At 33.6% G+C, this 17,488-nt stretch overlaps 1 protein-coding gene across 36 annotated transcripts in view; it reads left to right on the top strand.

The window, feature by feature from the left end:
- Window positions 1-17,488, top strand: part of TBC1D5 (TBC1 domain family member 5) — a 598,207-nt gene that overhangs the window by 314,996 nt on the left and 265,723 nt on the right. For 29 of the 36 annotated variants that reach the window (XM_063611375.1, XM_063611384.1, XM_055295545.2 and 26 more), the window contains one exon: window positions 6,065-6,134. The exons of 1 other annotated variant lie outside the window; for it this stretch is intronic. In XM_063611375.1, coding sequence (XP_063467445.1) covers window positions 6,065-6,134 — 70 coding nt within the window. The remainder of the gene's footprint in view (window positions 1-6,064; window positions 6,135-17,488) is intronic. 6 more of the 36 variants (XM_063611397.1, XM_063611399.1, XM_063611398.1 and 3 more) reach the window with 1 other exon arrangement.

Below are 17,488 nucleotides of genomic sequence, written 5' to 3'. Positions count from 1 at the left end.
CTGGTGGCCTAGGAGGGAAAAGTGGTTTTATGGGCTGGGCCCAGGGCCCCCCTGTTCTATGCAACCTCAGGACATGGTGCCCTGGATCCCAGCTGCTTCAGCTCCAGCTGTAACTAAAAGAATCCAGTGTACAGCTTGGGCTGTTGCTTCAGAAGGTGCAAGCCCCAAGCCTTGGTAGCTTTCACATTGTGTTGGGCCTGTGGGTGTGCAGAAGACAATTGATGTTTGAGAATCTCTCCCTAGATTTCAGATGATATATGGAAACACCTGGATGTCCAGGCAGATGTCTGCTGTAGGGACAGGGCCTTCATGGAGAACCTCTGCTGCGGCAGTGCGGAAGGGAAATGTGGCATTGGAGTCCCCACACAAAGTCCCCACTGGGGCATTGCCTAGTGGAGCTGTGAGAAGAGGGCCACTGTTCTCCAGACCCCAGAATGGTAAATTCACTGACAGCTTGCATTGTGCACCTGGTAAAGCCACAGACACTCAACAGCAGCTTCGTGAAGGCAGCCAGGAGGGGAGCTGTACCCTGCAAAGCCACAGGGGCAGAGCTACCTGAGCCCATGGGAGCCTACCTCTTGTATCAGTGTGACACAGAAGTGAGACATGGAGTCAAAGTAGATCATTTTGGTACTTTACAGTTTAATTACTGCCTATTGGATTTTGGACTTGCATGGGGCTTGTAGCCCCTTCGTTTTGGTCAGTTTCTGTCATTTGGAGCGCATGTATTGCTCAATACCTGTACGCCCATTGTATCTATGAAGTAGCTAACTTCCTTTTGATTTTGCAGGCTCATAGCGGAAGGGACTTGCTTTTCTCGGATAAGACCTTGGACTTGGACTTTTGGGTTAATGCTGAAATGAGTTAAGACTTTGCAGGACTGTTGGGAAGGCATGACTGTTTTGAATTATAAAGACATGAGATTGGGGAGAGAGTACAGTGATATGGTTGGGCCACGCCCCCACCCAGATCTCAGTGAAATGTAGGTCTGTAATCCCCAGGTGTTACGGGAGAGACCCAGTTGGAGGTAATTGAATCATGAGGGCGGTTACCCCCATGCTGCTGTTCTTGGGATAGTGAGTTCTCACAAGATCTGATGGTTTTATAAAGGGCTTTTCCCTGTTTTGCCCTGTACTTCTCCTTCATGCCGTCATATGAGGTAGGGCATGTTTGTTTCCACTTTTGCTGTGATTGTAAGTTTCCTGAGGCCTTCCCAGCCATGTGGAACTGTGAGTCAATTAAACTTCTTTCCTTTTTAAATTACCCAGTCTCAGGCAGTGCTTTATAGCAATGTGAGAATGGACTATATATTGGGTTTTTAGTTTGGCTTGTTGTGTGTTCTATTGATGTCCACTGCTTCTTCTAAATTAGCCGGAACAGAGAAAGGCACCTTGTGTCATCTTTCAGATGGCCCTTACACAGGGTAGAACATATATGCACAACAATTTGCAAACATGGCACCCTCTTCCCTTCGAGAACCAAGTACCAGACTCCCACCCTGGGAAAGTAGCTACCCTCTTCCAGACTGCTACAGTGCCAGGGAGGGGGTGGGGCAAGGGCAAGTGTAAACACCACAAAATTTTTAAGTTGCCTTTTTTCTTGATTCAGTGTTCATTTTGCTTTGGAATATTTTTTACTGTTTATTACAGCTTTTACAAAGTCCTAAAGGTTACTTTTTGTTTTTCAGTGTTTCTGTGGGAGGACATGTACTACTTGGAGTTTCAAACTCTGCCATCTTGCTGATGTCATGCTGCTTTCTGTCTTTTGTTTTTAAGAATTCTATTAAAGGTTTAATAGAAACCTTTGATAACAAAGCATCCTTTTCTCAAATTAAAATGTCCACTTGAAAATGTTTTTTATTTAAGACTTCTTATGAATTTCTATTTTACGTTTGAGTTTTCATTATCTACAATACAGATTTTTAAGACATTATTTAGAGAACTAAATATGGCTATTAAATCATTGGAATGTAAATACATTAACAATAATAAAGAAAATTGAAAATTATAAAATTGACAAATTTTTTTCTGTATTGACTTCAGCACTGGTTCTTAGATCTAATGAGTGGTCCTGGATTTTTAGCATAAGTAATTAGCTTGGGGTGGCTAATGGTTAGCCTGATTTCACAAATGATGTGGCTACTTCATGGATAATGCTGAGTCATTTTGCTTTGCCTTCACTGTGTGTCAACACATGAATATACTTTATTCATAGATTTTTTAAATCTTTTTTTAAAGGATTTTAAAGTTAACTAAAACATTTCATTGGTATATACGTATTCCTTTAAAAGACACAAAGGCTTTCAGGTCTTTACACTAAACTCATAGCTTTGTTTTCATCTTAGTCTGAACCAAGTCATTTTCCCCCATCTTACTATTAAATACCCCACCCAGACTGTGTATGTTGACAGTGCTCTAATGATTCAAAGATAAAACCTTTTCTTTATTGTGTAATACTTTTCAGAATTCATACCTAGTGTGATGTGATAGTCTAAAACTTGATGTTTTCACATGTAAACTGAAGACACATTTGAGTAGGTGTGATTATTTATAGTGTTATTCTGGCTGTTTTTACCTTAACCTAGTTTAAAAATCTCTGGTTCTCTCTTCATGAACTAGATGTTTTTGTATAAAAAAAACACTACAGAAATCTATTGTAAACCTCCCTTTAGAAAGATTTCAACAGTGCACAGATGGAACCAAAAATGCCCTTTGCTAAACATGACCTCAGTTAAAGCTAAAAGAGAGTCTGAAATTCCATTCATTCTGTTTTGAAATTTAAGTCACAGTTATACTTTCTGGCTTAATAAGTTAGATACACATGTTAGAAATTACTATTAAGCAATATTATGCATTTTCTTATAATTTAAGCCAATGTAACTATCAGCATATTTTTGCAAATCAGCAATTTATTTTAATTGTGAATATTATGAACCCATTAGGAAAGTTGCATACCAATTAATGAGAAATGAATGTTACATAAATTTCAAACTTATGGTCACAAGTAATTGATGAATTGTTCTTATAGATATATGTTGTACAATGTTATAAATATATAGTAACACATATTTTATTTATTTTATATAATTCGTGCATGTATTCAAAATTTACTCAATAAAGACATCTAGATTCTTTTACTGGTTACTTTACATTAGATATTGAAATACCTTTAAAGTTACAACTGTATGCTAAACATTGCATATTAGTTAAATTACTTTTCAGGTAAGTAAAAGGAAGTCTATTATCTTAAACCACATTTTAGATATTTGTGCTGTTTGACCATTTAATAGTCTTTGTGTAAGATTACATTAATACTGTATTTGTGTGTGTGTGTGTGTATGATGCATCTTTGTTACAGTTATGGCTACCTGACAACTTAGTTCAAGGATCAGAATAGCACGTAAAAACATCATAGTAAACTCTCTTGCACCCTCTGTTGTTATTTTTGGGAAACTCTACATATACGTTCCCATGATTGTATTGTCATTTCATTTACTTTAATCCCTTATAAAATTAATACTTATTTTATTATACTTACCTCCAAATTAGATTCAGTAGTAAAGTAACACTTGTTTATTTCCCAAACTGGCGGAAGTTGTTTTCTGGTGTTACAGATATGTTTTTTATCATATTATAGCTTAAATGAAAAATGAGCCTTTCTGTTTGTCTTTGATTTCTCCTGGTTACCGATATTAAGCCTCTCCAAATGTTTCACACCAAGGAAAATCTCTACAGGATGTAGCACATTGTATACACAATTTTACAGAATTACAGATTCTGTCTGTTCTTTTGTAAACCTTTCGATAGTCAGACAGTTTCCTTCCAAAATAAGAGTCTGGGATCGTCCATACTAAAATTAAGAATTTATAACTGTAAGGAACAGATGTTTTCATAAACATTTGCTATAATTAATTTCAACTAGAGGATTGAGGGAACAAAGCGTTTTTCCTGCTTCAAAACTTTATTGCCTTTTCCCCATATAGCCAACTTTGAAATCTTTTCTCTAATATTGTTAGTGAAACAATTGTACTCCTTATTTGGTATGTTTTTGAGGAAGAAAAACTGCTTTTTTTTTCCCATTACCGTTTTTTTGCACCTTGAAAGTTACATTTAATGTGATAGTTTCATTTGGAAACAGTTATAAATTAAATAAAACCTTTATAATATGATAAAACCTGGTTGTTTATAAAGCCAGAAGTCTCTTAATTATTTGAAGGATTTTATATTTAATCTGATAAATATCAGCTTAAAGGAAGAACTATTCTATTGGTGTTATTTTTCATGTTTAATCATAATCTTTAGTTTTAACGAGAAAGAAGCTCATATTTTAAATGTATAATATAGTACTTATTCTATGCTGATTATGGAATGTTTCACAGGAAATGTCTGCAAGCTGTTAAATAACATGTGTTGTAGGAAATTTTCATTTAGCAAGACAGAGACTAATTTTCCTTACATCTTTTTAGTTTATTATAATATTATTAATATTTAAAAGAAAATGAAGGGTGTTTTATGAGTAATATTACCATACCCATGTTTTCAAAGAATTAGCAACATATACCTAGCTAGGTTAATTTTAAACATTTATATGTTTTTGGATTATTTTCTTCTGTAAATTGTCACCATTTTTAAGTGTTGTAATCCATTTTAGGATTTTTTGTTTTTTCAAAAAACAAAATAAACTGGAACAATATTTTGAAAAAAGAGTAGAGTTGAAAGTTAATAAGCGGGCTCAGTCCACTTCTCCTGAACACTGGCACAGCTGCACATATCTCACCAAATTCTCAAAAAAGAACCAGTGTTCTTTACTATCTGTCAGCTATAAAATGTGTAAAGAAAGATAGGTAGCTGTCATTAAAATTACATTTCAGCATTCAGTCACCATTTAATGAGTAGCATAATTATATAAGTATACTACCTTAGATACTATACTCAATAATTAAAAATAATCTCATCTTTGAAGTGAAAGATCTGTAATTACTGTTTGACTTATCCGCGACCACTGTGATGATTTCCTATTGCACCTTCAATTGTTCAAAGTATATTAAAAGTATAAAATTGGGTTAAATCATTGTTATATTAAGCTGTAAATGTTATAAAAATCAAATACAACCTGATGTTCGGAAGTTACATTATATAAATTAGGAATATAAAATGTAATCAGATTCTAAACTTTTGAAGAACAAATGACATTTTTAATAGTGGTATACTTTGGTTTCATAAAAGCTGTACTTTGAAGTATGTATTTTAAAAAATTGAACCATGAAATTTCAATCAATAAGAATATATAACACTGGGGCACTGGTAAGCATTTTTTCCAACTTTAGTACATTTACTTTTATTCTGCAGTCTTTAAATTGATATGTATAGTTTGTTCTAAATGTGATTTTATGAATATGATAGATTTTTGAGTAAAAATTTTTTTTTCTAAATATTTGATATTATTATAGGAGGCAGATACCTTTTGATGTTGTTCCTTTTTCATGTTTTAAATTGCCGAACGTTTGACAGTTGAAACCCAAAGTTAACAGTTAAAGTTTTGTAAAGAATATTAAGTAAGGCATATTAAAAGCTCATTAATTAATCACTACCTCTCAAGTTGGCTTTTTATTTTACCTCTGTTTACTAAATTCCTAGAAAGTGTCAAACTAGGACCTGGAAAATCAGCCAGGTCGGCTCTCTGCCTGTTCTCTTTTGACAGTACCACTGATCAGGATGGGTGACTTAGTCATTAACAAAAAATTTCCTTTCTTTATAAACACTGGTTTATAATTTTAGTTTTGTCTGTGATTCTTAAGAAGAAAATGTTTGTACTGTGCTTCATTTGTTCCTGATAGCAGTTACTTTGGTACTGTTACTATCCAGTCTAGGATTGGCATTGGTTTATATTTTGGTATCAAAATGAATTTTTTACCTGAAAAGCTTTGAGTACAAAAGATAATTTGGGGAAGGGGAAGAGGATATATGCTTTTTGGCTAATATATTGCGTAGAGCTTTCACACAGTTTTTCAACTGAAATATTCAGTTTATCTCCATTATTTCAGTGTTGTAATTTTTTTCTCCAGGAGATTCAAATAAAAATGGAAGAAGAACAAGTTCTACTTTAGACTCTGAAGGGACTTTTAATTCCTATAGGTAGGTGATGAATACATATATATATATATATATATATATACACACACACACACACACACACACACCTATAATATTACAAGATAATGTATAAGATATATAATTATATAGGGTTTTGATCTAGAATAGTAAGGAACCACTACTTGTGTTTTAACAAGGTGACCAATGTAAATAATATTGTGTTATGTTATTTTCTGCAATTAATAAGATACAGAAAATATAATATTCTAAAATTTTGAGTAAACGCACTTACTGCAGTATCTGTTGTTAGCCAATAGTAGGGTAATTGGAATGAATGCACATGTAGTATTCAGCTTCATTGTAATCTATTTTTGTTTTTCCAGTGTATCTGCTACAGTACTAAAGCTTCCTTTTAATTTTTGTGCTAAAATACAGTACCACTCATGAGCACCTAAGAGAGCTTAAAATGTAGTTCATGGTTCAATTAAGTGCTGTTTGCTAATATCTTGTTTAAGTTCTTCAGCAAACAGGGCTATTACTTCTCAATTAGTAATTTTTAAAAGGATACACTAATTAAGAAAATACGTATTTTACCTAGTCCTTTCTTAATATTCTCCTCATAACTTGAATTTTGCTTCAGTAAATGTTTATGAAATTTGTACCTTATATCTGGGAAACTCAGGAGTAAGAAAGATTAAAGTATTTTCAGTAATAGTTGAAATTTTGTATACAGAACCAAAGTGGTGTAAGAAATTGGTTATTTTCTTGTAGGAAAAAAGTGCAAATTCAATAATGATACATTTTAACATTATAGATGGCAATGCAGATTCTTGAAGAAATAATTTAATTGGTCAACATTGTCCTTATGGTTAATTACTTCTGATACTTGTGTAACAATACTATAAAATATATGCAAGAACCACTGTGTACTTGAAAACTAATTTTAATATTAAACTGTCTCCTCTTCTATAATAAATACGGAATTTATGCTTAGTTTATATTTTTATTTGTATACATGTTACATATTCTTAATTGGAACTGTGTCATTTCTTCAGATTTCAGGCAGGCTTTTAACATCTAGAATTCGGCCTTTTATACAGGAGGCACTTGACAAAAATGTAGTAAATGAAACAGTTTTTACAATTTGTTTGTGAATTTCAGAAATGAGATGGTAATTAATTTATAAAATAAAATAATTTATTTTATACCAGTTGGGGTCTGTATAAATAATCAGTTGTTCAAGTGTCACAGATACTACAAAAGGCTTATGTTCTATAGTGTTCTAGAAGGGTATTATTACAGCAGTAAAGCTCATATGTTGTTGTTAAATTTTCACTATATCCATCCTACCTTATAAATATTGGAATTGTCCAAATGCTTTCTGAGTCCTGAAGTATAATATAAAGCTTGTATTTGGCATATTAAACAATAGGTAGAATCCCCTATTTGAGTGTGTCACAGCTGATTGTAACAATAACCAATAAAGTAAATATGAAAGATAGTTAAATAAATATTAGGATTTGACATGTAACAGAGGAATCTTAATATGGTAATATATGAAATCTATGATGGTAATTTATTAGGTATAAATACAGTTAAACATAAACAAGACAAAAATGTATTTCAAAGGAAGGAAAATCCCATTATATGTATAAATTTTGTTGGTGAATTGTATTTTACAATTACATTTGTATTTTAGCTAATTATAGTAAATAGTGGATATAATATAAAGTTAAGAGAAATGTTTTCATGTGAAGGTATAGTATTGTGGGTTTTTTTGTTCTTGAATAAAGTATCTTAGTATTAAATGATAATTGCATTTTGAAAAGTAACTCCTAGTGTAGCTTTGCACAATAAATACTAATGTTGTTAACTAAATATTTTTAATCAATGCCTGTCATTGATTAAAAATGACAAGCATTGATTAAAAATCGATGTTGTAATGTTAGAATATTAATTTATTGTTGTAATTAAAAAGAGAAGATAAAAAGCTCAAGTAATACAGTATGTAAAAATGTACTTTTAATAGTTGGCAGGCCAGTGCTGTTGTTAAATACTGTTATAGTATTTAAGGTGTGAAATGAATATTTTTCTACTCAGTAGGCAATAGCTCTTATAATACAATGAGCTTACTTCTGGATTTGACACTTGGGTTAAGTGTAGAATTCATAGAAGCACAGCTCTGTGGTATAGCTTCATATTAAGGTTAACTGACAAAATCTAGGAATTGTTGCAGAATCACATTAAAATGGCAATAGAATTTTCAGTAAAATTTACTTTTGAAAATGAAAATTATTTTTTGTTGCCATTACAGCTCTTTAACTAGAAATAGGTTATTAGAAAAATGTAAATGTTGCAACCCTCAGATGTCCTTTTGCATGACAATTCTACCTTTGTATTATTTAAACCACCTCGGAAATCCTAGCTTTTCTTCACAATTAGACAATGCAGGCCTTAAACCTATCACCAACATACTCATACTTTATATATACTTGTGTCTAGGGTTAAGATTTACTTTAGTTTCTTATCTATCAAATGGGCATTATAATGCCTAACCTGTTTCCTTCCCACAACTGTTTTAAAGACTCGGGTTAAAACGTATAAAAGAAAGGCCTTTGAAAATCTAAATGGGAAGTCATAGAATTAATTCTTTTGTGATCACTTCATGTAAATCGGTAACTTTGTTTCCTGTATTCGCCATCGGACACATGTACCCTTCTCTAACATATGTTGAGATTTTATTAACTTTTGAATTCAGTCTTGAATTGGACACTGAAATTTATATTCTTTCCACTGTTTGTATTATTATGGTATTAGATTGTTAGTTTCAAGAGGGCATAGTCTCTGGGGATTTTGTTTGTTTTTTGAGACAGGGTCTGACTCTGTCACCCAGGCTGGAGTACAGTGGCACTATCTTGGCTCACTGCAGCCTCAACCACCTGGCCTCAAGCAATCCTCCCACCTCTCAGCCTCCTGAGTAGCTGGGACTACAGGCGTGTGCCACCACACCTGGGTAATTTTTGTGTTTTTTTGTAGAGATGGGGTTTCACCATGTTGCCCAGGGTGGTCTCAAACTCCTGGGCTCAAGAAGTCTGCCTGCCTCAGCTTCCCAAAGTGTTGGGATTACAGGCGTGAGCCACTGCACCTGGTCTGTTTTTTAAAAACAATGTTTAAACATAGTGTACTGGTTCAGATCCTGATTCCAAATAGTTTGAATACTTTTGACAAGTCTTAGCCTCAGTTTCTTCACTTTTGAAGTGGAGATGATAAAATACAGTTGATATGAGGAGTTTAATCGAATAATGACATATGGTAAATGCTGAATAAATATTTGTTACTTTTTTGTTCCATACAATGTCATCATCATCATTGTCATCATCACTAACCTTTTGGTATTATAGAAATTGTTACAGTGATCTAATATACCAAAAGGAAGAGAAAAAGTATGTTTTACAAGAAAATAAATGTTTTGTCTGTTAGCAGAAAGAGTGCTTAAGAACAAGCTTAACCTGAGATTTGAAATTCTCAATCTCTGACACATATTTCAGGTTACCTTTGAATAACAAATTTGAAAACCTAGTAGATGAAAGGAAGATGTTTTACTATAAATTCAGAGAAGATATCTGGAACTTTGACAAATCAATTTTAAAATTTAAAATGAATGGACCCTAGCTATATGGCTTTATGTGCCTAATACTCATAGACTTTTTTTTTTTAATAGCCTGGGATGTTTACTTTGGATTTATATCTTCTTTTGATCTTGCTTCATGGATTCAGATAGAGTACAGCTGCATTTAACTCCTAAGGCACCAGTATAATAATTATATGATGCTTGAGTAATAGTCCAGATATTGTTTTGGAAAATTTGGTTAAAATTTGATTGTATATCTCTGAACTAATTTGCAGATGATGCGTTAAAATGGAAAGTTTATAAGACTTGAGAAGACATTGTTGGTTTTGTGAAATATATCTTGTACTTTTTAAAGAGCAACGTTAATGTTGTCTGCCAAATTATATGAGCTTTCTGTGTTCCTTATTTAACCATTAAAACTGAGAGAAGAACATGAATGGGTATGAAAGAAGGAAGGTCATTTCCTGATTATCAGTTTGCTGAAGATGTTTAACTTAGTGACTGTAGCACAGGCCACTCCTCTCCTCCTCTTCCCAAGGGCAGCTGACCTTCTCCTCGCCAAAAGAGGCAAGCCCCTTGCCAGCACATATGACTACAGACTATTACATTAATCTGTTTAGCTGTAGTACCAGCTGCTTGCATGTTTTTAATTATCTTATTAGATGGTATAACAGTGACCTATGAAATAAATTGAAGGTGAACATTTAAAAACTTTTGTTTTATTACCCTATGTTTCTAAATATCTTTTTGATCAAATTATAACTTTCCTCAAAAGTTGACAGGAAATCTGTATCATTTTTGAGCCAATGTAATGCTTTTTTTTTCAGATTTTTAAAGTATAATGTCATAATTCCCAATATAGAAAATAACTTATTTGTTGGCTCATTTATTCATAAGCTTTTTGTGTTTCTATAGCCAAAAATTTGTGGTAAACTTAATAGTCAATTTAGTTAGAGAAAACTCAGACCAGTTATTTGGCATTCTCAGGGAAACAAAATATTGCTTAATTTTTGTACCTCATCTTAGTTTTGTGTAAATGGCAGAGGATAGAATATAAATCATTGTAGATTATTTCAAATTAAATTTGTACATTATATTTAACCCTAATTTTCGAGATTCTATATAAACTGTAGTAAATCATCTAGTTTACTCTCAGTATTTTTTTAACTTAATTTCACATGACATTATTTATATTTTCCAAAGCTGCACTCTTAAGAAAAATGTACACTCTTTTTCATCTTGACAATTAGATACTTTAAAAATAATCATTTGTAAATGCAATGCTGACTTCCAGAGACACAGTTCAAAATTATAAACACCAATGATGCTCAGTTAGAAGTCGTAGCCAATAAACTGAAGATTATAATAATTTAGTTAAGAGCTTTGGTGTTGAATTAAAAAACAAAAGTTACTTGAATGCTAAAAAGATACATAGATACTTCTATGTATGTTTTTAGTTAATAAATCCTACACCTGGGCTAGTGGAGTGACTTGAGACTTAAAAAATTTATAGACTGGAATACTTATAAACTTATGTTTTTTTTAAAATGAAACATTCATACTTTTGGCTTGTTTTTTTCTCTAACAAAATACTGTCATATTTGAAAAGAGCTTTTATTGAAGAAATAAAGGGAACTTTATATATGTATATAGTTTTGTTGTTGTTGTTGGGTTTTATTCCTTTTAAGGAGAGACAAAAAAAGGCACTTGGCTCTAAAGCAATGGTGTTCTAATGTCTTGATATTTGTCAGAGCTTCCAAAGTAGCCTCCCTTTCTCAATATAGTATGTACTATATATAGCTCACCAAGTCAAAGGCTGTTCAAGTTGGTAAAAAGTTTTTAAAAAATTAAAGTCAGTATAGCCTTTTAAATCTAAAAGTTGTCTTTTCCTGCCTAAGAAAAAGTACATTAATTTGAATTTTCTTGAATCATTGAGTAAATTTGAAAAATTAGGATTCAAGTTTTGGCACAAAGATTTGTATGTATCTTATTTGTATATAATCAGTAATTTTGTATGTATCTTATTTGCATATAATCAATAATCAGTAAATTTGAAAAATTAGGCTTCAAGTTTTAGCACAAAGATTTGTATGTATCTTATTTGCATATAATCAATAATTTTGGAGGATGCGGGAAATATCTTTTCATCATTTACATTTATTTTTAGTATAGTACCTTTTACATTTGTATGTAAGAGAATTTATATATCTCATAGAAAGAACAATGAAACAGTGATTTAGTATATTAGAAAGGAGATAATAGGGCAAAAGCCTACTTTGGCAGCAAGATTTAAAATTCAGAAATCTGGGTTCTAGTCACACTCTTAGAGTGATATAATTTTGTTAATCATGTTATTTTTAAGAATATTGGCTCATTGGACGAGAGCAGGCTCAGTGGCTCACCCCAGTAATCTCAGCGCTTTTGGAGGCTGAGGTGGGTGGATCACTTCAGGGTCAGTTGTTCAAGACCAGCCTGGCCAACATGGCAAAACCCTGTCTCTACTGAAAATACAAAAAAAACCCACGAAATTAGCCAGTGTGGTGGTGCACGCCTGTAATCCCAGCTACTCGGGAGTCTGAGGCACAAGAATCACTTGAACCTGGGAGGCGGAGGTTGCAGCAAGCCAAGATTGCACCACTGTGCCGCTGCCTGGGTGATAAAAAAAAAAAACTGTCTGAAAACAACAACAACAAAACAAAAAAATCCCAAAAACCAAAAAACAAAAACAGAATATTGGCTCAATCAATTTGCTAGAAGTTATATGAAAGATGATAGAGACCAACCTGAATCTACCATCCCTCTTCCCCACCACTCAGTCCTCTTAAGTTTCTAAGGCCTTGCCATTTTAATTATTTTTCCAGGGTTTCATAGCTTAATAAGTAGAAGAGGAGGAAGGAAGGCCTAGAATTAGTGCTCCTTTCCTGATTCCATGAGCCTTGCTTTTCTGATTTTGTTGTATTGCCTGTATGTTGTTGAGGATCTGTATAATGTTAAGATGTTCTTAAGAATAAATACATGATTTAGGGAATCAATTTGGAAAAAATGCACAGAAATAAGACAAACTAAAGTCTAGATCTTAGCTCTACTACTGTAACCTTAGGCAAAGTAATTAACCTCTCTGATTCTTAATTACCTCATCTATAAAAATGAAATGTTAACATCTGTATCATTGAGTTGTAGAGAGCATACCTGTAAAATGTGTAAAGTACCTGGCCCTTGTCATCAAAACATAGTAGGTAACTACTGTTAGTTTTTTCACCTTTTCTTCCCTCTCTCTTTGCTAAAATTTATTTTAAGTTGTAATTAACTCTACTACCTGACAAAGTTTGCCCTTGCCTCAGGAAAGTTAAAAAATTTTTTTTCTAGTTCTAAAGTGGCAATAAGTGAGTATTTAAAGAATCAGATGTATCTATAGTTATCTATAGATTATATAAGAGGAACTTTTATATAATCACTTTTTATATTTAATCCCATCATATTTTCTTGCATCTTGTTTGTTCTTATATTTGTTCAAGAAGCATCACGACCTTTACAGTTAAATGATCACTTCAGAGAGCACAAAATGTATAGCCTTTTCATTTTTTAGAAATCAGAGTCATAATATTACCTTTTGTTCTTATCTCCACAGTGGAGGCTCTTTTGAGTAAAGAAAAATCACATTTGAATGATAAATACATCTTCTCGAAGTAACATTATTTTTATGATAGTATCTGTGCTTCTTTATAATATACAGTCTCTAAACTAATTTATTGATTACTTAGGGCTTTGAAAAAATGTTACCCTCTATTTTGAAAAATCAACTGATTTGTTTGCATTTACAGCCCTAATTATCAACCCACACTGGCTTGAGCATACATGTTACAGTTTGAGTTATTTTCCTTTAGAAACCCCGTCAAGCCCTTTTTGTTATCTGTTGCCAGGCTTTAGGGGAAATTTTTTTTCATGTTTGTTTATTTACATAGTCAGCTGAAAGCCTGATCATCCAAGGCTGTGTAAATGTTTATCTTTGAAAAGACAGGCATACATTTGAAATGTGAGGATAAACTGCTCTGAGTCAATCAACACTGAGAGTCCTTTCCCCTGAACACACTTCTGTTTCCTGCTGGTGTTCCCAGTTGAAATGCCTTGCTGTCAGTCCTATGGATCACTGTTTGTAATATATAGTTTGGATATGGTGGTGAAATATACAAAGTCAATTAAATATTTGCTCAATAATACTAAAGTATGAGAAAATAATGCATAGAATTAAGGTTCATAAGTGGAGAGTTAATTTTTTTAAAAACATTCACCAATATCTTGCTTATTGATGCATTGGTCTGCTTTATAGTCCCAATAATTAAGTATTATATAGTAGCTCTATATACTTAATTTCTGATTGTGTATTTCATGGACAATTTGACTCAAATAAATGATTTAAGGGAGAAATTTCTACAGGATATTTAGGAGTCAATATTTAACATTTGTCTATTTTTTATATCAGATTGTGTTGTCTTTTGGCGCAAAGTTGTAGTGGTTAATAATTGTATTTCCCCATTTTATTTTTAATCCAGAGCTTTTTCACAAGTGCTTTTTCGACGTTTGTCTATATCTTTATTTTTTTTTGTTCAAGGGAGCTAACTTATATTCCATCATTATGTATATCTTTGTTATACTCCCATTATAGACAAACCAGTGTGCTAAACCTTCAAGACCCAAAGAGGAATTAAACACAGACCCTGCCCTTGGGGCACTCATGATCTAGCAGGGAGACAAACATGGAAGCAACTAACATAGAGGATGACTGGTATGATAATGGAGGCATTTATCAAGAACTAGGGGAAGGCCAGGTGCAGGGGCTTACACCAGTAATCCCAACAGGCTGAGGCGGGAGGATCACTTGAGCTGAGGAGTTGAAGACCAGCCTGGGCAAAAAGCAAGACCTCATCTCTACAAACAGGCAAATAAATAAATAAATATTAAAAAAATGTTAGCCAGGCATGGTGGCGCATGCCTCTAGTCCCACCTACTCAGGAGGCTCAGGTGGGACAATCAGTTGAGCCTGGGAGGTTGAGGCTGCAGTGAGCTGTGATCATGCCACTGCACTCCAGCCTTGGTGACAGAGCAAGACCCTGTCTCAAGACAAAAATAAAAACAAAACAAAAAACAGAACCAGGGGAAGACCAAATGGTTGGGATGGTGGGTGTTAGGAGGAAAATCTGTTTGCCAGGTGTTCTAGCTGGGGCAGGAGTTTCAGGGAGGCGAGCAACATGTACAAAGATGATCTTCATTTTCCACTCTTCAGCAATGCATTCTCTTAGATTTCTTTTGCGGTATATTAGAATGGGTAAGTTTCAGTTTGTCAAAAACACAGAGATTCTCCAAAGATACTGAGTTTATTAGAGGATTTGCACATCTGGGATATGCAGGCCTTGGGAACCATAGGCATATCCAAAGAGGTTGAAGGAAGGGGAAGCTTTTAAAGACAAGAGAGGAAAGTACACACAATTTATTTTGAAACAGAGAACTTTGGTTACAGGGGCTTATTGCAGGAGCTAACACCAGTTCATTAATGGAGACAGTTTGTCTGGCAAGTGTTCTTGTACATCAGCTAGCTATCCTTGTACTCATGTAGCAAACTGCAGTTTAGAAAGTTATTGGCAAAAGTTTTTGTTACAGACGTATGTGTATGAGCCCTTCAGAGAGTCTTTGTAATACTTCTTCTGCGTGTGTGCATGAGGACTCTTCTTTCTAAACCTGTCTTTATTTATGGTTATCTGTCAGTATTCTTGGGGATGGATTCCAGGACCCCCATGGATACCAAAGTCCAGCAGTCAGCTCTATGGAATTGGAAAGGATAGGAAAAATCAGCCCCTCTGTATCCATGAGTTTGGCGTCCTTAGAATACTGTAGTCTCAGTCCGTGGTTGGTATAAACCATGAACGCAGAATCTCACGTATGGAGGGCCAACTGTACTTTTGTTAGGGTTTGACACAAGTGACTTCATTTTGATTTTGACAGCTTTCCCATTTGAACTTAGTCATCAGTGACAAAATTATGCTCTTACCTATGAAGACAGCTAATGTGATGTGACCCATACAACATCAGTATTTACATATGTATCTATTTCATTGTGGTGACAGTGTTACTTTACATGAACTGCTATTTTATAGTACTTGCTATTTGATAGTACTAAAGTTTAAAAATTCAATATATCATAGGTTTTTTTTTTTTATTATTATTAGATGGGGTCTTACTCTGTTGCTTAGGCTAGAGGGCCATCTCAGCCCACTGCAACCTTCACTTCCTGGGTTCAAGTGATTCTCATGCCTCATCTTCCTGTGTAGCTGGGATTACAGGTGTGCACCACTGTGCTCATCTAATTTTTGTATTTTTAGTAGAGTGGGGAGTTTCACCATGTTGGCCAGGCTGTTCTTGAACTCCTGACCTCAGATGATCCACCCGCCTCAGCCTCCCAAAGTGTTGGGATTACAGGCATAAGCCACTGCACCCAGTGATGTTTGATATATTTGAATCGATGATCAAAAATTTTAACTGAGGGTTAAAAATCTTTAAATCACACAAAATTAATTATGAAATAGTTGATAATGATACAATTGAGAATGAGTATTATGTACCTAGGAATATGAAGAAAATCAATAAAACTGCTATGGAATAAAAAATAACCTGCAAATGACAGAATATTTGAAATGTAAAAGATGTCCTTGTATCTGAACATATGGATATAATTTTCATTCCATGATTATAGATATTATGTTCTGAGAGAGACATAGAAGGAGTTTGGTTGACATAATCTCAAGGCATTTCAAAGACTCTTCCAGGCTACCTTTTCAGATTAGGAAACTAATGCAGATGACGTGCCCAAGTGTCTCAACCCATTAGAACCAAAACAGGGTAGTTGAACACTGTATCTTAAACCTCATTCCAATTAAAAAAAAAATACTTCTAAATCTTAAAGTTCTCTTGAACAGCATAGCTCAACTTTCATAGATCTAGACACAAACTTCTCATGTGTATTTTGTTCAGTTCACAGTAATAAACTTATAATCTCCAAAATAACTACTTCTTGCCCTTCCCCCCACCTTACCACCGGGGAGCAGTACTTAAAATACTTAATTGACTTTAAACAAAAGTTTATCCCATGGCCCATTTATCTTCATTTTAAATTATCCAATCCAGGTTTGTTTAGCCAGCCTGTTGCTGAATATGATTATATTAGGTTTGTGATCCAAATCTTGGGTCTAGTTCTTTCCAGCATTGACCATTTTGGGGTAACCAATAGAAATAACACTGGCATCACTAAAGATTTGCCTTTCTAACTTTCAGGTATGTGTGTGAGAGGAGGGATGTGGGTGGAGGCAGGGGAAGGGAGTGATAGAAACCACGGGGAGAGTCAATGAGATAGACATGGGAAAGAAAAAGAAAAGATTATATCCATATCTAATAGTCTTGTTAGTAGCACCATTTATTTAGAATAATTATATACTACGTTACCTCTCTTATGGAATTAAGTTGGTTTATTTAACCACATGTATTATTTAACTTTTAATGTTTGTTTTCTTTCCCCAGTTATATATGAGTATGCATCACTTGTATATTTATATCCCTTGAAACTTTATACTTGTTACTTTAAAAATTGAATGTGTATGAGTGAATTGTTGCCATCCTTAACATTTTAAGCTTCCCTGTCCAATATGGGAACTACTGGCAATATGAAGCTATTTAAATTTGGATTTCAATTAATTAAAATAAAATACAGTATGTAGTT

The sequence above is a fragment of the Symphalangus syndactylus genome, chromosome 10, assembly GCF_028878055.3.
Source record: "Symphalangus syndactylus isolate Jambi chromosome 10, NHGRI_mSymSyn1-v2.1_pri, whole genome shotgun sequence".
Lineage (NCBI taxonomy): Eukaryota > Metazoa > Chordata > Mammalia > Primates > Hylobatidae > Symphalangus > Symphalangus syndactylus.
Note: the sequence above shows the minus strand (reverse complement) of the source record. Positions and strands in the feature narration are given on the sequence as shown.